The following is a 20,542-nucleotide window of genomic DNA, read 5'->3' on the forward strand; positions in this document are numbered from 1 at the left end:
CTATCCGCTGGGTTACAAAAATCCAGAAAAATGACAATTGCGGCTTTTCTAATTTCAATTAATAATGGTTCTTTGTGTGTTAAGTTAACTCTTTCCGCCTATCTGGTTTTTGTTTACGTTTAAAAGTCAAAATGTATCACAATTTTGATCATTTTGTTTCAATAAACACGTTCTCGGCTGCACCAATCTCACTGCCTATATATGTAGTTACACATTTATGCTGAATGTCTCGATTTCATTAACGGGGCTCCACACAAAAGTTTCATTCAATGAAACCCAAAAACTTTACTTTAATAGAAATGTCACAAAACCGATATTTACATATACCAGAAAATAGGTGCTATTATATGTATTTGCCTTTTGCAATTTGCATTTTATATGAGTATGTAAGCGCTCATACGTATCGGCGCTGAAAAATTCATAAACGTAGATAGTGTAATTTCTTGCTTCTAGGGTTTCAGATAGCGGCCAACGCTACTGATTATTAAGTCAATTATGAAAATAAGCTGAATGTTCGCGTTAACAGATCTTAGGGTGGTTATTAATCATTCAAAATCTCTAAGGAAAATGCCAAAAAGTACTTCTTATCAAATATGAAATGATATAAGTATGTACAATGAGCAAAACCTACCATTCGATATTATTTATAAAAACATTTTCTTTTTTGCCTCTTTTTTCTTTTTGTTTCTTGATTCTTAAAAAGTGCACATAATTTTGGATAAAAGAACGTTTCTAACAAACTATTATCAAAATTTATTGACGGTTGAGTACTTTCTCATTTTTTGGTGTGAGATTTTTATACCCTGTAGCAATATTTTTTGTGTATTTTTTTGTTTTTAAAGTAAACACGGTACATATGTAAGTATCGGATACATAATTTATACAAACATATGCGTAATTGAGTAAAGAAAAATTAACTCTGCTACATACATTTTACAATTTCTGAAACATTTCGATTAAGCGTGAAAAAAAAACTTACAACTCAACCTAGTCGATTTGATGCCTGGCTTCAGTGATCAATGCCAGAAGGGCATCGAGCTTTAGGTCTTTAAACCGTTCAATGTGGTCCATTAAAGGCTGAATCGCATCAGATTCGATGGCCGCCGAGATGGTTTGATTCTGTATGGTTAAATTAAGGCTTGATGCCACCTGAGTTAAAAACTCCCGCCACTTCTGCTTGTTCTCCTCGTTGAGAGTGGGATCGGAGCGGGCCACGTATATTTCCTCGGCCCGAAGTATCAGAGCAACCAATGACAGGATGCCAAACTGTTAAAGCATTGATATTTAGTTTAATTTTAATAATCTTGATTAGTTAGATAAGCAAAACTTACGCGAGTGCAAAAAATTCCGGTTAGCTTCTTATCGTTTAGCGTAATGGCAGCTGAAATGCTAACAAGGTTCAGAAAACCGGCCTTATTTATGTGCTTCTTAAATTCCGGATAAAGTGCGTAGAGGACTCCTTCCACATCGTCCTTGTCCTTCTTAACAACGGTCTGCAGCGAGCAGAATATGCCGCTCCAAACGGTCCAACAAATGCTTTGATCCGCAATGAAAGGCATGACTCGACGTAAAAGAATCTGCAACAGACACAGAATATTGTTATTTTGAATTATAAATAAATATTTTCATGAAATACCTTTCCCTTGCGCACATTCATCATGGCGGTAACCTTGTCCAGGGTCAAGCCAGCCTTCAACTTGTTAACCAAAGCGGCATTCGTCTCCACTTCGTAATTAAACTTATTCTTTAACTGCGGATTCATCGGCTGGGGGTTTATAGCTTCGGCAGCGCGCTCTTCGGGCGTTTTATTGGCCATCTCCAGCTGCTCCAGGGCCGCGATTCGCTCGGCCTCCTTCTTCTTCTTTAGCGCAATAGTGGCCATCACCTCGGGACTCTCCAGATCCTCTAGCTTTAACAGATAGCGGTACAGCGTTTCGATTAGCAGCAAAATGTGACGCGACTTGCGCATGCTGCTCGGGTTAACATCTCGATCGTTCGAAGGCAATAATGGAGTGCCAGCATGCGACTTGGTGTTCGTGCTTGAGGATGAGGAAGTGGCACTCGTATCTAGGCCGGCATTCGAATCCACGCCCATAATGTCGGCGTCAATGATTTTGCGCGGTGCCGTCACACTGCCGTACTGCAGCTTTCCCAGCGAGTTCTCGAATTTCAGCGGTGAAAATATGTAACCGGGCAACGTGTTATTGTTGCCGCCGATTCCACCTGGTCCGTTGTGGGTATTGCCGCTGGTGTTGTTGGCATTCTCCGAATTGCGACGTTCCCGTCCGTGACCGTTGCGCGTTCCGTTCTTGTTGCCCAGCTGGACAAGTATCAGTTGCGCGTGGCCGCGCGGCTGGGTGAGCGGATGATTAAGTTGGTTATCCTTATGCGCTTGACTATGGCGCATTTGTCCGTTCTGCTGTGCCTTCCGCTCCCTGTACACCGTATAATAGTAATCGTCTATGTAGGGCGTATCCGTGTTCAGCTGCGACAGCTGGATGCCGATCAACCAGTGCTTGTCGCGCGTGCTCATCAGGTTGGCATACTCATCGTACTCGTCCTGTGGCAGATTGCCGGTGGCATCAGGCCGACGTCCGTGTGGCTGTTGCTGCACCTGCTGCATTTGCTGCTTCTGCCGATCACTAGCCACGGAACCCGAGCGACTTTGTTGCATCTGACGTGCCACGGCCGCTTGCTGCAGCAGCGGATGGTTTTGCTGTATCTCCTGCACCAGACGCATGTTAAACATGTTGTACATCGAATTCGGCGGCTGCTGGCCTATTGGATGCGGAGGCATCCTGGGCTGTGGCATTGGGTGGCCGGGTTGTATAAATGGTGGCGTTGAATGGAGGCCAGCTGCGCGCATGGCATTAAAGCTTGGATGCATAGCGAAGTTGTTCAGCGCTGTTGGCAGGGCATGGGGATTGGGCAGTGGACGCTGATTGCCGCCATTGGGCAGCGGATAGTTCAGCGGTAGGTAATTGGGCATCAGCGGGTGCTGCGCAGGCAGTGGTGGCATATTTCCGGTCATAGCTTGCGGGTAAATGAATCCGGGAGGTACGCGGTTCCCAGATGGCCCATTTAACTGCGGCTGCGATGGTGGCGTTGGTAGCAGCTCGTTCAGCGGATGAGAACCAGGCACGGGGCCGGGCACTGGGCCGGGAACTGGGCCGGGCACTGGACCAGATCCGGGTCCAGGGAAACCCAAGTTTGGCCTAGGTGGAGAGGTCTGAGGCGTTCCTAGAAAGCCAGGAGGTGCTACAGAATTAAGGATAGTAGAGTTTAGAATTAATTAGAATTCTAGAATAATAAATGTATGCTTACCCTTGTTCTGTTGCTGCTGCTGTTGTTGCTGTAGTTGCTGCTGCTGATGTTGTTGTTGTTGGTTCATCTGTTGTTGGTGCATCTTTTGCTGTTGCTGCAGCTGCTGTTGCATATGTTGCTGCTGCTGTTGATGCAGCATGGTTGGTGTGGCCACCTGCCTCCTGTTGCCCAGGTTAAAGTCGTCGAACATTTTACGTTCCGTCTGTTGCTGTTGTTGCTGCTTAGATGCCTGCTGGATAATCAGATTGCGCTCAATGTCTTCAAGAGTAGTGATTTTCAATCCCTGCGGAGGAAAGTTTGCATTCGCCTCTGGCGGAGGTTTCATCAGTGGATGCTGTTGTGGCTGCAGCTGCGGCTGCTGAGGTTTGAAAGCGCTGCGTAGGTTTTCCCGGAAAAGAGGCTGGCTGTTCGGAAAGGTGTGCGAGGTCCACACGTTCGAGTCCAAGTTGATGCGATTGCTGAGGCCCCCGGCTTCGCTGTCGGTAAATGAGGACAGATCCATGTCGTCCAGCTTCATCGAGGAGAGGTTTAGCTCTAGATCGGAATCGCCAATGTTGCGCGATTGTCGAAAAGGAGCCGGTGTGGAACCACTGGACGAGGGCCCCGAGGAGAGAAGATTCAGGTGCCGGAAGGCGCCGTTGTCACTGGGTTCCAAAAAGTCCCCGTCCGGGACCCGCTTGCGCGCCCGCTCTCCATTGCCGCCGAGGCGCACCATCGTCTCGTGGGCCTCCTCCCAGTCTCCATTTATCGCCGAGCCGAAGGTCTCGTCGTTCAGCGCATCGTAGTCCTCCTCCCCGAGGCGTCCGTCGCCTCCATCTTCATCCTGCAATTAAAATACAGCAACTTAGTCCAGGTAATCGTGATTCCTAGCCCTCTTTGGCCTTAGTTTCCCCATTTCGCAAAGTGAAAAGTTCGTGTGGTGTACACTTCGAGAGTCTTCGAGTACGAGGGAAAGTCGCCGATAGAATATTGGCTTTCTTTGGGGCCTGTTCTCTGGAATAAAACAGCATCTGCGTGGGGGGACGCTTTCTTACCGGTAAATTGGTGTCGAATCCGAAAAACGAGTCCATTGCGAAAAACTATTGCTTTAAAAAAATTATCATGACTTGTCAGTGACAAGTTGTCAGTGTGACCTAGCGATGGCCGGGCGGGCGGACTTATCTGCTATCGATACCAATTACAGGAAGCGAGGGTGGCGGAATTGGTTCGATAATTAAAAATTAAGTTTAATAACAAAACATCCGTATTTAATTTAATTATTTATTTTATTGGGAATTTCTTTAAAACTATAAGAACAATAAAAAGTTATCTGAAGCATCTTTATTAATAGATCCGGCAACCGATAGTTTGAACCAGATCCTTTCGACGCATCTTCAGCTGGTTCCATGAGTTATTGTTTACGCATCTCGGAGATTGTTTTTTATTTTATCACAATATATTTCTGAATTACTGTGAAAACAGCCGAAATGAAGCGAAAGACGAGCGAAATCTGGTGCTTCTTTCGGGCAGTAGACGACACCTACGCGGTGTGCAACATCTGCAAGGCGAAGCTGTCGTACAAGACCACAACCACAAATCTGAGTAAACATATGAACAGAATGCACCCAACTACGGCTATGGCTCGCACCCACAACTTTAAATTCCACCGTCGACCGCAAGAAGGTGACATGGACCGCAACAAGGCAAAGCCTCGAAACGCGACACAGGAGACGATCCTTCTCGATTTTGTAAAGAAGCACCCCCGCCTGCTGCAGAATCCGACGTGGGAGACTAGAAATAATCTGGAGTCTCTATGGGAACAGCTGACAAATGAACTCAACAGGCATGGGCCGCCGCGAAAAGATATACCTACCTGGAAAAAGGTTTGTTAAATAGACTGTCCACAATTAGAGTCACCAGATAATTGTTCTCCTTGCAGGCCCTGAAAGACTGGAAGAGGTTCATCTTAAAAAAGGTTGAGAAAAACGAAATGCACAACATGCCATTTGGCACTAGTCTGAATTCGTCGGAGGAAACCATTGCAACTCTTTGCCGCTTAAACGAAGATGTCAGTCAAATAATAATGAAAGTTTCCGACGACGATGAAATGCACGAGAATTCCACCACCGGGTTCGACATAGACGAAGTGGAGGATGTTGTGCCGGAGGATGATAGCGGCGGGCCTCTGCAAACCCCCGCCGAATATGTGTATGAGCCGGATGAGGCCAAAGTTGAAATAGACCCCCTGTATCTTCAGTCAAGCAGGCGACCGCGGGCCAGCAGCCGGGTAATGGAAGAAGAAACTCTGCTTGAAAAGATTAAAGACAATATAAGTCTGGTCAATGATTCCGCCAGCAGTGTGCACCTAGCGCTTAACGAGTTCTGCTTACTGTATAAGCAGAAGTTATATGAGGATAAGAGGCATCACCTGGCCATGGAGCAGTTGATGGCGGAGAAAGTCGATTTAAAGAGGAAACTTTTAGAAATTGAGCAAAGGAAGCTATCTCTTAAATAACTAAGCTCTCCTAGCATCAAGTGTTGGAATTAAAACTCAACTGTATATTTTGCTTAAGATCTTAGGTTCCCTGTTGTCTAATTTTATATCTGTTCCGATACTCTATCACACTCCAAATCAACTGAATACCAGTATAAGAATAACATAAGCTATTTTAGTTCATTTTTATTGTAGACATTTAGCTTATTTGCAATTGTTCTTCGTAGACTTGTTTAACGATTTCCTTGAATTCTGGGGGGTAGAATGCATCGCTCATGACAACATCATATGCATATTGCGCCTCCTTTAGGAAGAATTTCCTTATTTAAAATAAATATTGAAGCATAATACAAATATTACTTACATCATTTGGTTTTTCTGTATCCCTATCATCTTCTTCATTTAGTTCGCCCAAATCCCCGCATGCGATGAATGGCACCAGCTTTCGGTTAACCTCAGATCCAGTTTTCTGGGCCAAGATTCGGATATCATCCCGAGCCGTGTTGATTACTTGAGGTATGTACCCAGTTGGCAAACAGAAGTCGGAGCAGACTACGAATGCCTCTATACTCGAGGGCCGCGAACTGGGAGGCTTGTAGATATCAAACTTTTTAAAGAAAATCTTCATCTGTGAGCTCAGTAGCCATGTGGCATTGCCTTTGAATATTTTGGCCACAAAAGTGCCTCCAGTTTCCAGCACACAGGTGGCTATGCTGAGAGCAGCCACCAACAACTGGTGCTGCATATACTCATCCATCTCATGCACCCCGGTGACATCCGGTGCTCCGTCGCATACGACCAATTGGGCTTTATCCTCCTTGTTGTCGCCAAAGTGGCCAATGATGGCTTCTGCCGTGGACTGCTTTGTAATGTCTCCTTGTAGTTGGATAACTCCCCGAATAGGGGCCATCGCCTGCAGGTCCACTGCAATAATCTTCACGGCTGCCTTTTCGTCGTCTGTTTGGCAGGTGTCGTAGAGTTTTCTAGACAGCACTTGGGACCAACTGCCAGGCGCCGCACAAAGATCCACCGCCCTCTGGACACCTTCATGTGTAGAATGTTAATCATTGAAATCTCATACAAACATACTTGTTTTGGCAACATGTCGCACTTACCATTTAGTATGCCGTATGCCTCGTCCACGTGGAGCAACTTAAAGGCACTTCTAGCCCGCCAGCCTTCCTCCTTAGCCTGTCGATAGTAAATATCGCGCTTATCTTTTGAAGTTTTTCCCATTTTTACAAATTTTAATTCATAAATAATGCTTCTAATATGCTCCTAGGGTTCTGAACTAGTTCATATTAGAAAGCTCAAAATGTGCGACATAAAATACCAACAATAAATTTATTGCGAATAAAAAATAATTGATGAAAATAGAGAAAATGTAGTACATTTAGTAGTATAGAAATTTATTAAATATAATATTTAAAAAAAAAAAGTTTTTAATATTAGAATTTTCTATTTTAGTATTTGCGCGTTTTAGCATGATAAATAATGGTATTTTGACGTCTTGTAAGTTTGGTCACATTCTTTCCCGCTTTCGCTTCAAAACTGCAATTGCAAGGATAAATTGCAATTTCTTATGAAATTATGCATCGAATTCCTCTGCATCTTATGGATGATCCTCATCCCGGGGCTCCAGAATGCGCCACAATGTCAATGGTCTTGACTCCGCGCAATTTAATGTAAGTATGGCACGGTAGAGGTGTTCGGTGCACAAATACGCAATGGAGTTTCTTGAATTCTTGAGTTTCTTGATAATTCTTAAACTAAGAAAAGTGTTCTAAGCATTCTGTTTAAGCAATCAATAACTTTCAGAGAATGTGAGCTCTTTGTAAAGGTGTTGAAGATGGAAACGGATGCGGTATTTATGCATTTCGCGGAGATAGCACCCCGGTGCTTTGCCGTGGCCAAGGAGCACATGAAAAATAAGGATCCTACCGTCTTGAAGCTGGTAAGCCTAACCTAAGTTTTGTGGCTATTGTTATTGCAATTGGTTTATATAGGTGTTTCAGCTTATGAACGAAATTATTTGCCGGGCCCCTAGCGGCACTCACACATTTGTAGATGCGATCTTGGCCCGAAGCATTCATTACATGAAAAGCAATCGCTATTTGGTAATATGCTTTGAAATCGTTAAATCCCTGATATCATTGAACATCTTCATTCATTCCTAACAGGTAGCCGCTCATGACCTGCGGTTTTACGACAGTTTGGACCCAAAACTTAAAAATCCAGAGGGCATTATAATTTCCCGGATTCTGTCATGTGTTTCCCTTTTTCTGGCAGGCGACTACCATGGAGCAAAGGCTAATCTTGCGAATGTGAAAAAGCTAATTGGTAAGTTTGATTGGGTTACAAATTAATGCATATACCAAAAACAGTTTCTTTTGTAGAAAACTCACCTCCACAGACTGCCGGTAAGTTCAAAGAACTTTCTATCGTCAAGTTGTATAAATTTTTTAACTCTTGGCGTACATATTTTAGATGTTGCATCATATATTTCGTTGTTGGTCCAGTATGAAGAGAAAATCCGCAGCGCTTTCAGTGAAGAGATAAAAATCAATCATAAAATCAGGCCCATATTACCTTTTAAGGGCTGCAAGCTTATACGAAAAATTCCATTTGCCAGCGGTGCCTGTGTTTATCTGTAAGCAAAACCTAATTTTAATTGCATATATAAATTATAATTCCATAACAAAAACAGGAGCAAGAACGCGGGAGTGTTTGCAACTTCGGACATTGATAAAGGAGAAATTGTCTTGGCGGAGAATCCCACCTACTATCAGTTCGGAGCGCCATTTAACAACTGTGATCTGTGCGGAGTTCCTCAGGAACTGATCTACACCTGTGCTGGTTGCCGCTATAAAACTTACTGTTCCGAATCGTGCATGAAAGACGACGAGGAGATTCATCAGTTTGAATGTTCTGGCTTTAAAGTAGGAATAATACCAATGATGGAGTCAACAACTCTGTTTCGACTGTTTCTGAAGTCGGCGGAGTATATACTACCGGCTCTAGAAGACTTTGTTCTTGATGGCGGGTGCGTATAATTTAATTCCTGTTGATAATCGTTAACTTACTTTTCTTCCTAAAAGTAGAGTAATAAAGAGTGCCAAAGATGCGTGGAACTTTATACTGGAACATGCTAAAGAGGAGGAGAAAGAATATAACTTGTACGGAGACCTTCTGTCCAACACGCCCGACTATAAGCGTTTGACCAAAGAAAACTACCTCACCATCATAACGAAATCATTTCGTCTGGCTGTTTACATTTACAACGATACTAAGCTCATAGATAAATATTTTAATATGCTTGCCCTCAAAAAACAAGATATGATTACTGTAATAGGTTCAATTCTTCTGCGCTTGGCAGCTCACGTCGTCTTCAATTCGCATCATGAGAAACTAGCACCTTTTCGCGACCCCATCAATGAAGATGAACGAAGCGTACCTGTTGATGATCTGAAAACAAAAACCATGCGTATGGAAGAAAATGCATTTAGTTATTACGGGATTGATGCAGTGGCCGATTTTGTAAACTGTTACAATAGCGTACAAAAATCTTTTCGTGATTCCGGGAATAGTAGTGACCCGTGCATGCCACACGAAACTCCCATCGGCCAGTTTACTAATAAGCTGCTTTCACTTTGCCTAAACAGAATTGAAGTAACCTGTGCCGAAGACATTATCAATGCTAACTCCTACAATTCGCAGCAATTGTCTGAGAAAATGAAGAACATGAACACCTCAAAGCGGTGTCATTTATTGGAAAACTATACCAAACACTTCCAACAGTTTGTTATTCAGTACTTTACCAGAGGAAAACTGAGTAACCGTCATCGACAAGTCAAGTCGTCATTTTGTACGACGTTGAAGTCCTTTCGGCACTATTGCGGAGCAGAAAACGTAAAAGTAATGTAAGTATTGGCTTTGAAATCATTGTTTTTTACTTTTTCTAATTTTATGTATTAGTTGCATGTCAAGCGGTAACTTTATAGGAGTTACAACAAAAAAAATCAAATCTGGCTCCGAATTGGTAGTGTGCTCCGATTATATAAGGAATAGTGCGCACTCGACGTCCTGTGTGGAACAAGGTCTGGGCTACAATTTCCCGCTGTATGTTCATCATGAGAATCACACTGTAAGTAATGACATTCTGAGTTTTATTGAATTGAGTTAATTGATTTGATCTTTTTTGTAATTTTTAGTTTGGAATAACCTGTAGCATTGAGGAAAGATGCATTGAAACCATAAACCTTTCGTCAGATGTGATAAGACAAAATAAGGCCTTTATGTTTAATATCAGGAGGAAAATTTCCGACTGGAAAATGTCCCCACAAGGTATATTTGTAGCCCATAGAATGGAGTTCTATTTTTAAATAATTATGATAATGTTTTAGATGTGACTGTTCAACATGATTTGTCTGTTTTGTATGGAGCCTACAATAGTTTTCTTACCTTACATTTCCCGGATGGCCATCCAATGCGTTTACTTGGAGTGCTTAAATTTTCCATGTTTCTCGCCACGAATGGTATGAAGATGGGTTATCATTTCTTTGTTTTTATTATTAATATATAAATTGATATTTTTAGGATTTCTAGAACATTCCAGCTATATTATAATGCACATAATTGAGGTAATGGAGTCGGATGATACCTATTTTGAAGATATTGAACTTTACCGCCAAACTTTCTGTATAATTCAGTCAATAATGGAACAATATATTGATATTATGTGAGTGCTTACAAATTCAAAACCTTAATATCAGCTGGAATAAGTTTTTATTTAAAATTGCAGGATTGATTGTCCGGATATAGATCCCGGGTATCCCGTAATGTTACTAGGGAGCTGTTGGTGTTTCCTAAGAAGACTAATGCATCAAGTGGAGAAGCTAAAAGATGAAGAGGGATCGGGCCTTTACGCAGAATATTGTACTTATCATCACAAGTGGAAGTTGATCCTTAATTCTTATATCCAGATGCCATCAGACTTGAAAGAATTCATGGTGAAGTTAAAAACTTAGGTTGTCCTGTGGCTTAAATACTTAGTACGTTGCCTATTTAGCTTTTTAAATACCAAAACTCTTGACATATATTTTATTTATTTATTTTTTTTTGTTTTTTCCTGATACATAGAAGTATCATGTTAAGTTTCAATATTACACATTCCAATTTAAGTTAAGTTACTACATAGAAGATATGTATTTAATTTTGATTCCTACAACCGAAATACTCTGTTCCATTAGCCCAGAAAGGCAGTGATATTTACAAACAAACAAAAAAGAAAAAAAAAAGGTTAATACGTGATAAAGAAATAAATGACTCAGATTTGTTTATATTAAGAGATTTTATTGCTGATGGTTGAACAAAATTGCCAAAAAACTGAATTATTTTTATCAGTTGTATGATTTCATTATTTTATAAGAACTTGGCCATTCTACGGCTTTTGTTGTGAACCGTAAACACGTTCGGTTGGACTATTATGGGTGCATTCACAGTCTGCTCACCCCCACGGCTGGCGTCGACCGAATATTGGAAATTATGCTCGCATATTTTTGCACGTTCCACAATCTTGGACATCTTACCGAGAATTCCGTTGCGCACTATCACGTCTGAGTGCTACGGAGATCGTGCAGCGGAGATCTATATATGGCTTCACACACGACATGCATGGTGCATTAAGTTTTCCGGCGTCGATTCTGATATGCGGTTCTTTCTAGTGGCTTTGAGTGTTCTGGCGGTGGCACTGGCCACAAAATGTCCGTATTCGATGGATCACCTGTCCAGATCCAAGCGCAGTGAATATGATATTCGTCCAGCGGTCAGTGATTCCAGTTTCGATGCTCTGATCAAGGATTTTGGTGGCAACTCAGCACAAGGCGGTTGGGTGGAACCGCTAGGATCGCATCAACCACCTTTGAGGTGCGGCATCCCGCCCCCCAATTGCTTGAATGACACACGTACCCTGCACTACCGCACCATCGATGGAGCCTGCAATAACCTGCTGTACCCGGATTACGGAATAGCTGTTTCGAAGTACAGGAGGCTCTTGCCTCCCAGGCAGGTGCTTGAGGCTCCAAATGCCCGGCTTATCTCGCTGTCGTTGTATGGAGAACAGACCAGGAACGATCTCTATCGAACCATGGCGAGCATGCAGTGGGGACAGTTTGTGGCTCACGACATCAGCCAGTTGAGCACTCAAGGAGCTCCCAAGGATTGCTGCTCAGAGCCGAGAAATCCACGTTGTGACAACATAGCACTTCCCCGCGGAGGACCCATTGCTTATCACACAGGAAAGACCTGCCTGCCCTTTGCCCGAAGTGTCTCCGAAGCGGATGCCATATGTCCAAGGAGTCGTGCACCCTATCCCGAGAAGCTAACGGTAGCCACTGCCTATCTGGATCTCTCCTCCGTATATGGAAACACCCCTGCTCAGAGTAGGAACGTGAGACTCTTCAAGGGTGGTCTCCTCCGGACCAGTTACACGAATGGACAGCACTGGCTGCCAGTGAACCGGAATTTTGATGGAGAATGCGGAACCAAAAGCGAGTGCTATAGCGTGCCGGATAAACGGAATCGTTTCTCGCCCACCATTGCTGTTATCCAGACCCTCCTGGTGCGGGAGCACAACCGCCTGGCCGAGAGCTTGGCCCTGCTGAATGCGGATTACGATGATGAGCGCATCTTCCAGGAGGCACGAAAGATCAATATTGCTCAGTACCAAAAGATTACCTACTACGATCTGCTGCCCTTGATCCTGGGTCGCACCTACACCCATTTGAATGGACTGCTGTATCCGGTGGAGCCCTCAGAGTATGTGAACGACTACGATGACAGCGTCAATCCAGCTGCCTATGTGGAGTTTGCTGCCGTTGCCTTCAGATATGCCCACACTCAGATCCCCGGATGGTTCTCGTAAGTTTTTATTAGCTTTATCGATATTAAAAATTTAAATATAACTTTCTTCTTTATAGTCTGGTGGCTCCCAATCGAAGCTCGAACAAAACCCTCCGCCTCAGCGACTATTTTGACCGAACGGAGAGCATTAAGTTGCTGGACTCGAGCGACAACTTTGCTGCTCTGCTCAGAGGATTGGCCACTCAATTGCACAAGCGATCCGATGGAAATATTGATCGGGAAATTAAGCACTATTTCAATCGCAAGGAGTTCGAGGAATACGGATCGGATCTGAAGTCCATAGATATTCAGAGGGCAAGAGATTTCGGAGTGGCTTCCTACAACGATGTGCGGGAGTTTTGTGGCTTGCGACGTGCTGTGGATTGGGCGGAATTTGCTCATGAAATACCTGGCGAGGTAATATTACCAGGTTTTAATTTAATAATTTAATAACTAATCCTTATTTTTAGAAAATCTCTCTGCTGCGTCGGCTGTATGCCACTCCAGATGATGTGGAGCTGAGTGTGGGCGGCTCTTTGGAATACCATGTTCCGGAGGCCCTTTTCGGACCCTCTCTTTTGTGTGTGATTGGAAAACAGTTCTTGAACACTCGACGTGGTGATAGATTCTTCTTTGAAAGGGAAAATCATAGCGCTGGATTTACGCGCGGTAAGTTGGTAACTTATAAGCCAATAAAATTATTGTTTAATCCTTTAATTATTTCTTAGATCAACTGGCCGAAATCCGTAAAGTAAGCTTGGCTAGTTTGTTCTGCAATAACGCCGACTATCTGCACTACATTCAGCCAAACGTCTTTGTATTCCCAAATTCTCAGTGAGTTCAACCATCTATTTTATTATACAAATTAATATTTTTAATTGCTCTTCCCATAGGAACTTACTGTTGAACTGCAACGATATACATCAGCTAGATATCAGCAAGTGGCAGGATCTCAGGCCTCAACTTGTACATTAAAATGAATGTACGATTTTATATATATCTGTGGCAGATTGGTGGGTCCAATTTGTGCTCTCAGATAACCATGTTTTATGTTATATTTCATCTTATTTTTAACGCAATGAGATGAAGACTCAATTCGTATTTAATCATTTGTTTTCTATTAAATTGATTGATGTAAGTTATTAAAAATTATATACTCCCCAAGAAAAACAACTAAAAACTTTATATTTCTTGATTTTATTAAAGATATAGTTCAGACTCATGATTTCACACCTCATTTTCAATAGGTTCTGTAGTATCTTCAGGCTTCCTATCGACTATTATGGATACGGGTACATCAAATTGAGATTCTTTATGACTTTCTGATTGATTGTTACGTTCTTGAGGGACAAGAGATTCCATGGAAATTACCAATTCATCAGTTATCGGGTCGACAGTTGTGAGTTCAGAAGAGAAAGTATCCTGTACTGCTGATGTTTCTGGGAGAGATATGGGTTGCAATCTAGTATCCTTAGTTTCATCCTCGCTTATAGGACTATAGGTCGCTTCTTCAGGTTCAGGTGCTTTTTCAATTTTTAAAGTAATTATTTTATGCGGCGATGATTCAAACTCTCCGCTTTTATTGGAAGCTTGATAAGTTTCTGTATTTTTCTGAATGTGATAAATATTTGAATCAGTGAAACCCTGATTCAATATTAAAATATCTGTCGTTGTGTCCAGCTCAGTTGTCGTTGGTGTAGTGTCTTCAGGGGTAGTGTCTGGATTTCTCTGTACTTCTTCATTGCTAATAGGGAGAGTAACAGTATCCTTTGAAGTATTAAAGTCATATATTTCAGTAATAGATTCAGTAGTTTTGTCAACTAATTGAATACTTTTTTCAGGTTCCGCCTCTAATTCATTTTTTACTAAATCTTCTGGTGCGGTTGTGGTTTCTTGACTGTCTGAAATTTCATTTTCATTTATGTTCACAGTTGATTGATCCAGATTGAGTTCCGTGGAAGTGGGAATTTCCTCAGTAGTAGTTGTCAAAAGGTCCTGTACTACATCTGATTCTTGTTTTTCAATAACTTGACTTCCGGTTTCTACATTATCAGAAATTTCCTGTATTATTCCATTATCCATTGAAGAGTTAACACTCTCAGTGGTAGTGCCTGAATTATTATCCGGTGCCTCCTCTTCTGGGGAAGCCATAGTTGTAAGTGATTCTTCTTGAATACCCTTATTAATTGGTACATCATTTTGGCCAACTTTCACTTCTGTCACTCCATTTAACGTATCTAATATTGTTTTTTCTGGATGTTCTGATTCTGAGTCTTTGCTCAAGTTTGCCAAATCCAATGGCAACTCATTTTGTTTAATTTGTATCTTTTTAATGGGCTGTTCTTTCTTTTTCTGCGATGCCACTTGGCTGATATTCAAATAAGCTGCTGGTTTTGTTAAAATCGGTTTCTTGTTAATATGGGTGCCATTGTTTTTGGACGCTGATGGTCTGTAATTTGAGATAGTCGAGTTTTTGCGATTTCCCGAACTAGTCCTAATTACCTTTCGTTTACTATTTGCCAAGTTAGGATTCTGATGGGAGATTACATTCCCAGGTTTATGCTTCTGGGAATGGGAGGTTGGCCTAGTAGTTGGTTTTCTTTTCTTGTTAGATGTGTTTGGCTTGATGGCCTGATTGATTCTCTTGCGATTGACGGAAACAGGGTTAACAGTTGGTCTTCTGCGATTTGGGTTTTTGTGGTTTTGGTTTGTTTGTGTTTTAACTTTGTGAACTCTTATTTTATCAGTTTTTGCTGTTTGAGGTTTGTTTACTTTCACAATTGGCTTTTCATTGCCAGTGGTTTTCTTTTTGGGAGGGTCTTTGCCCTCCGATTGTGCAGGCAAATAAATTATTTGTGGGGGTTCGCTTTTGTGATGAATTACGGATTTTCCAGGGGGCCCAGGAGGCCCTATGGGTCCGGGGAAACCATAGTAACCAGGTCTACCGGTTCTGCCGCGTTCTCCCCTTTCTCCCGGATCACCACGATCTCCTTTTTCTCCTGGGGAACCCTCATCGCCCTGCACTCCAGGCAGCCCCGGGGGTCCTGGTGGCCCTGGAGGTCCTGGCCTGCACTGGCAATGTGATCCGCCATAGTAAGGAGTCTCGGGCCTATACAAGTACAGATCATAGTTTTTAAACAATGGCTTTTTGGCTCTGGGCCTCGTATCTGCTTTAGCTGGCTGGCTCGAGCTTAAAACCCATGATCCCTCTCCGAAAGAGATGACACCTGTCCAAAAAATAAATATCTTAATTTGATTTCTCGCCTAATATTGTAGTTCACTCACCTGACAGAAGCAAAACAGCGAACAGCCTCATGCTGAGGCCCACCATTCGAGAGTGTTCACCTGGCCAGGTTAGAACCCGTCTTATATAGCCTACTGGAACCGATAAATAATGGGTTAATTAGAAACACCTCAAGTCCGAGCTGAGTCGATATCAGATGGCAGCCAGCTAAACGATCATGCATAAATTTTATTTCGCCACTGGGTTAATTACCATTAATCTCATTTTCATTTTCGAAGAAAACTAATTTAATTTGGAGTTTTTGAAATCTGTAAAATGTAGTCACGTGTTGCTTGAAACTGTTTATTTTTAATTACTTATTTATTACCAAATATGTTTTCTTCCAAAGGTTTATTCACTTTTATTTTCTTTCAGTTTCAGATGTTCTACCTCCACACCCATTGTCTGTATAAAAACAATAAAAAGACAAGAAAGGAAAGCTAACTTCGGGCGGAGCCGAAGTTGATATACCCTTGCAGTTCAGTCGCAGTCCGCTAGGTGGCGCCACGCATCTTATATTATTAGATATATAGCGGATCGTATATAGGCGGCCGATCCTTATGAAATTTGGCAAATCAGATTATTTTATCCAAAAGAGAATCTGTACCAAGTCTCATCTTTCTAACTTAAAAAACAACAAAGTTATGCCAATTCCGATCGTTGTATGACAGCTATAGGATATAGTCGGCCGATCCTTATGAAATTTTGTACATAAGATATGTTGATCAAATATAACATGTGTGGAAAGTCCCAACCCTCTATCTTAAAAAACAACGAAGTTATGGCATTTCCGATCAATCAGTTATATGGCAGCTATAGGATATAGTCGACCGATCCCGACCGTTCCGACTTATGTACTGCCTGCAACAGAAAGAAGGGTGTGTGCAAAGTTTCAACTCGATAGCTTTAAAACTGAGAGACTAGTTTGCGTAGAAACAGACAGACAGACAGACAGACAGACAGACGGACAGACGGACAGACGGACAGACGGACAGACGGACATGCTCATATCGACTCAGGAGGTGATCCTGATCAAGAATATATATACTTTATAGGGTCGGTGATGTCTCCTTCACTGCGTTGCACACTTTTGACCAAAATTATAATACCCTCTGCAAGGGTATAACAAACATGGCCAAAATGGAACAATAACTGGCACATCTTTATAGATTTTAATGATTATTTTTATAAGGTCCTCATACAAATTGATCTTAACTAGCGAAATTCTAGACGACACACGTAGATTCTTTTTGGCAATAAAATAGTAGATCAATCAGATGCAAAAATCACATAAGAACAGTTATCATTCAATAACTTGAATTTGAATATTGGGTTAATGTTTTCACAAAAATAGTTAGGGAAAACAGGGAAATGTTTCATTTGGCGAAGCTCGTAAAAGTAAGGCTTTCGTTAAAAATATGAATACATATTTGTGAACCAGATGGCGAAGTCAATAAATATTAAAATAAAATGTCCCTATAATTTTGAGAAAGAGGAAATAGTTAGAATAATAAAACTTATCAGAAACTACAACTTTTACTTGTTTGAAGACCGTCTGATAACCTTAAGCTTAAGTTTAGACAATACTTTATTGTATTATGTGAAAAGATGTTAGATTTGCAAATTTAGTCGTGTGTCAGGGAGATTATTGTTGAAATTTCTTTGTGATTTCACTTTTCACATGCCATTGACCATTGTTCGATCGAAGAAAGGATTACAAAGCCCCCAGTCGTTTCTAAGAACAACGGAACTATCGAGTCTTTCAATAACAAAAGAGCTAGTCGGTTATTTATTTAAACTGTTATTTTATACAATTTTAGATGATCCAATTGACGAATAAAAGGAAATCCTATAAAGTTTATTGCTATCATTGGCATTTAGTATCTAACTAATATTTCAGATAAAAAATATGTTTTTTTTACTAGAAGTATGCTATGGAAGTCTGAAGTTTGTAAGGCTTAACTTCAATCCAAGAAATAACACAAGGCTCATCAAAGAAATCAGTTCAAAAAAGCAATTTATATATTCATGTTTTGGGTTTTTTATTTACGTATATCAGTGGCATGTTTTTTAATTATACTGTTCATAGGCATAAAAATGGAAGGGGTTTCTTGGTGTCCCTATGGCCAGCACTATAGGTCCTTTGTTAGTACGTTCCTCGATCTGATCTGTCTCATAAGATTGGTTCTCATCCAATCCCGTACCAACATCCATTTGGTCTAGCAGTTGTTCCTCGATTGGTTCCTCCGTGATGGGTTCTTCCTGATTTTCCATTTCCTGATCTTCGACGGCTTCGCCTTGGGTTTCCGCATCTAAATTGGGTTCCTCTTGGTATGCCTCTTCAATGGAATCATTGGTCTCAGCCTGAACCTGGTTCAGGTTGTTTTCGTAATAGTTACTGTAATCGATCTCCTCGGGATCGGTCTCATACACCGTTTGATCATATGGTGTTTCATCCTGTTCCTCTGCAATGTCGTTCTCATCGACTAGGTTGTCTAGATTTTCCACAATTTCGACATCGTTGTCTAGGAACTCTAGGATATCACCACGCTTATCGCCACTTCCCTCCTCTGGATCGGTGGGCTTGGGTGGTGGGGTTTCCCCCTTGGGATCTCCCTTGTGTCCGCTGTTTCCACCTTTTCCACTATGAGGTGGAGGAGGATAGTGGCTGGATCCTCCCTTTCCGTGGTTGTGTCCACCATGATTAGAGGAAGGATGATGATGATGTCCATCTCCGTGATTGTGGTGGTGGCCATCTCCGTGGTTATGGTGGTGGCCATCTCCGTGATTGTGGTGGTGGCCATCTCCGTGATTGTGGTGGTGGCCATCTCCGGGGTTGTGCCATCCATCCCCGTAATGGTGCGAGGGATGATGACCGTGATGATGCGAGGGATGATGGTGATGTGGTGGGCGCGGTGGTGGAGGAGGAGGAGGTGGCGGGGGTGGGTAGTAATGGTGGTGGTGACCGCCCTTGTCGCCTTTGTGACCTTTATCTCCCTTGTGGTGACCCTTGTGATGACCTTTGGATGGCCATGGCACTGGGACTGGCACTGGCACTGGAATCCACGGGGAGGGTGGTGGATAAGGAGCTGGAGGATATGGTGCGGGATAAGGTGGTGGTGGAGGAGGAGGAGGAGGAGGTGGTGGAGGATACACGGTGCCTGGAGGTCCTGGAGGGCCGGGGACACTCATTCCTGTAAGATTTTAAAAATATATTTAATAAATTAATAGCGAACATCAAAATAATTGAATGAAAATAGCCTACCGGGAGGTCCTGGTGGGCCTGGCGGTCCCTTGGATCCCTTGTGGTGGTGGTGATGTCCGCCTTTCGATGGTGGTGGAATTACCGGAAAAGGAATTATCACAGAAGGGGGAGAGGGGTGGTGATGAGGATGGTGCGGTGGAGGAGGCGGTGGTGGTGGTGGCGGCGGAGGAGGCGGCGGTGGAGGAGGTGGCGGCGGAGGAGGCGGCGGGTGATGGTGATGGTGATGATCGTGGTGATCATGGTGACCATGGTGGTCATCTTTTCCCTTGTGTCCAGGAGGTCCTGGTAGGCCGGGTGGTCCAATGGGTCCGGGAATACCTGGTGGTCCTGGTAATCCGTAGCGCCCGCGCTCGCCCTTCTCTCCACGGTCCCCTTTCTCGCCCTTGTGCCCCTTTGAGCCCTGGGGTCCAGGTGTTCCCGGTAGACCCGGAGGTCCTGGTGGACCCGGTGGTCCCGGCGGACAATTGCAATGCTGCGGCGGCAGTGGAGGTGGAGGCGGTGGTGGCGGAGGGTAGTAGTGCTGAGGGGGAAGCTTGTAGATGACGCTCTGGGGTGGCGCTGGAGCGGGAGCCGCCTGAAGACTGGCTATCAGTCTACCGGTCTCCGGGCTTGACTTCTTGGCACTGGTTAGGCCAAAGGCCCAGCCTGCAAAGGTGATGAAAATATCCAGATGAAAACGGATCCCACATAGACCCCAAGGCTTAGACCCTTACCTAGCCAGAAAATTAGTGCGAACAGTCTCATGGCGAAATGGCATCTGCTGCCTTTCGCCGGCGGATGGATCATTTTTATACCGCATTAGGAGCTGCTAATCTCGTATGCACACTTTGTTTAAATCACTTTCATTAATCTAGATTCATCAGAACCGTTATATCATGTCCATTCAGAAATCTACGCTGCAAATCTCTCGATGACGACGACGATGTCGATGATGATATCTTTCGACGTTCTTTCTCCCAAAAATTATGTAAATTTATGTCAATTCAAAAAGTGGACCACCTCTGAAGTACATATTAATATAAAAAACCCGCATTTGAATACAGAAGACGGGGCTTGCTAAAAATTTAATAGAAAAGAAAAAACAAAGAACCCATTCTTTGTATTTCCCCTAACAAGATGGCTCAAAGATGGCAGAAAAAAAGCGTTTTGTCGCTTAATTGGCCGTTTCTATCATGTTGTTCACACCTCTAGTCGCGCGCCTCAATATGATTAACCCCGATCAAGTCGAGTCGAATAGTGTTCGATCGGTTCGAGCCCCAAAGTCAATGAAAGTGTAAAGGTTTTCGGGTTCGAGAAG

General features: G+C 42.9%; 7 protein-coding genes across 8 annotated transcripts; 3 read left to right on the forward strand and 4 right to left on the reverse strand.

Moving 5' to 3' along the window:
- Positions 1-719: 719 nt before the first annotated feature.
- LOC6499869 (protein PAT1 homolog 1) lies at positions 720-4,490 on the reverse strand. Its single transcript, XM_032450236.2, has 5 exons — positions 4,359-4,490; positions 3,325-4,147; positions 1,637-3,258; positions 1,332-1,577; positions 720-1,266 (listed from the first exon to the last, which is right to left on the reverse strand). Exons 1-5 carry the CDS (start codon positions 4,392-4,394, stop codon positions 988-990), a joined length of 3,006 nt encoding a protein of 1,001 aa, XP_032306127.1. The 5' UTR covers positions 4,395-4,490; the 3' UTR covers positions 720-987.
- Positions 4,491-4,659: 169 nt separating this feature from the next.
- LOC6500693 lies at positions 4,660-6,160 on the forward strand. The gene is made up of 2 exons (XM_001953702.4): positions 4,660-5,186; positions 5,243-6,160. Exons 1-2 carry the CDS (start codon positions 4,791-4,793, stop codon positions 5,816-5,818), a joined length of 972 nt encoding a protein of 323 aa, XP_001953738.1. The 5' UTR covers positions 4,660-4,790; the 3' UTR covers positions 5,819-6,160.
- Positions 5,964-7,113, reverse strand: LOC6499868 (putative tRNA (cytidine(32)/guanosine(34)-2'-O)-methyltransferase 1). The gene is made up of 3 exons (XM_001953703.4): positions 6,913-7,113; positions 6,162-6,841; positions 5,964-6,101 (listed from the first exon to the last, which is right to left on the reverse strand). Exons 1-3 carry the CDS (start codon positions 7,031-7,033, stop codon positions 5,997-5,999), a joined length of 906 nt encoding a protein of 301 aa, XP_001953739.1. The 5' UTR covers positions 7,034-7,113; the 3' UTR covers positions 5,964-5,996.
- A 175-nt stretch (positions 7,114-7,288) lies between these two features.
- LOC6500694 lies at positions 7,289-11,142 on the forward strand. The gene is made up of 13 exons (XM_001953704.4): positions 7,289-7,482; positions 7,616-7,751; positions 7,804-7,914; positions 7,978-8,137; positions 8,194-8,217; positions 8,285-8,447; positions 8,505-8,840; positions 8,899-9,717; positions 9,773-9,941; positions 10,009-10,141; positions 10,201-10,332; positions 10,394-10,535; positions 10,599-11,142. Exons 1-13 carry the CDS (start codon positions 7,388-7,390, stop codon positions 10,822-10,824), a joined length of 2,646 nt encoding a protein of 881 aa, XP_001953740.2. The 5' UTR covers positions 7,289-7,387; the 3' UTR covers positions 10,825-11,142.
- Positions 11,143-11,469: 327 nt separating this feature from the next.
- LOC6500695 (peroxidase) lies at positions 11,470-13,785 on the forward strand. The gene is made up of 5 exons (XM_001953705.4): positions 11,470-12,715; positions 12,775-13,114; positions 13,168-13,366; positions 13,426-13,531; positions 13,591-13,785. The coding sequence occupies exons 1-5, from the start codon at positions 11,505-11,507 to the stop codon at positions 13,670-13,672; spliced, it is 1,938 nt and encodes a 645-aa protein (XP_001953741.1). The 5' UTR covers positions 11,470-11,504; the 3' UTR covers positions 13,673-13,785.
- Positions 13,786-13,793: 8 nt separating this feature from the next.
- On the reverse strand, positions 13,794-16,402 carry LOC6499867. Of its 2 annotated transcripts, none has more exons than XM_044714568.1 (3): positions 16,194-16,238; positions 15,983-16,075; positions 13,794-15,924 (listed from the first exon to the last, which is right to left on the reverse strand). In XM_044714568.1, exons 2-3 carry the CDS (start codon positions 16,026-16,028, stop codon positions 13,925-13,927), a joined length of 2,046 nt encoding a protein of 681 aa, XP_044570503.1. In that variant the 5' UTR covers positions 16,029-16,075; positions 16,194-16,238; the 3' UTR covers positions 13,794-13,924. The 2 variants fall into 2 exon arrangements, with proteins under 2 accessions (XP_044570503.1, XP_032309531.1); XM_032453640.2 differs by adding an exon at positions 16,309-16,402 and having other exon boundaries at positions 13,795-15,924; positions 15,983-16,249.
- A 1,621-nt stretch (positions 16,403-18,023) lies between these two features.
- On the reverse strand, positions 18,024-20,257 carry LOC6499866 (formin-like protein 20). Its single transcript, XM_044718367.1, has 3 exons — positions 20,245-20,257; positions 19,246-19,953; positions 18,024-19,174 (listed from the first exon to the last, which is right to left on the reverse strand). Exons 1-3 carry the CDS (start codon positions 20,255-20,257, stop codon positions 18,051-18,053), a joined length of 1,845 nt encoding a protein of 614 aa, XP_044574302.1. The 3' UTR covers positions 18,024-18,050.
- Positions 20,258-20,542: the final 285 nt, after the last annotated feature.

Source organism: Drosophila ananassae, chromosome 2L (assembly GCF_017639315.1).
Source record: "Drosophila ananassae strain 14024-0371.13 chromosome 2L, ASM1763931v2, whole genome shotgun sequence".
In the NCBI taxonomy this organism is placed as follows: domain Eukaryota; kingdom Metazoa; phylum Arthropoda; class Insecta; order Diptera; family Drosophilidae; genus Drosophila; species Drosophila ananassae.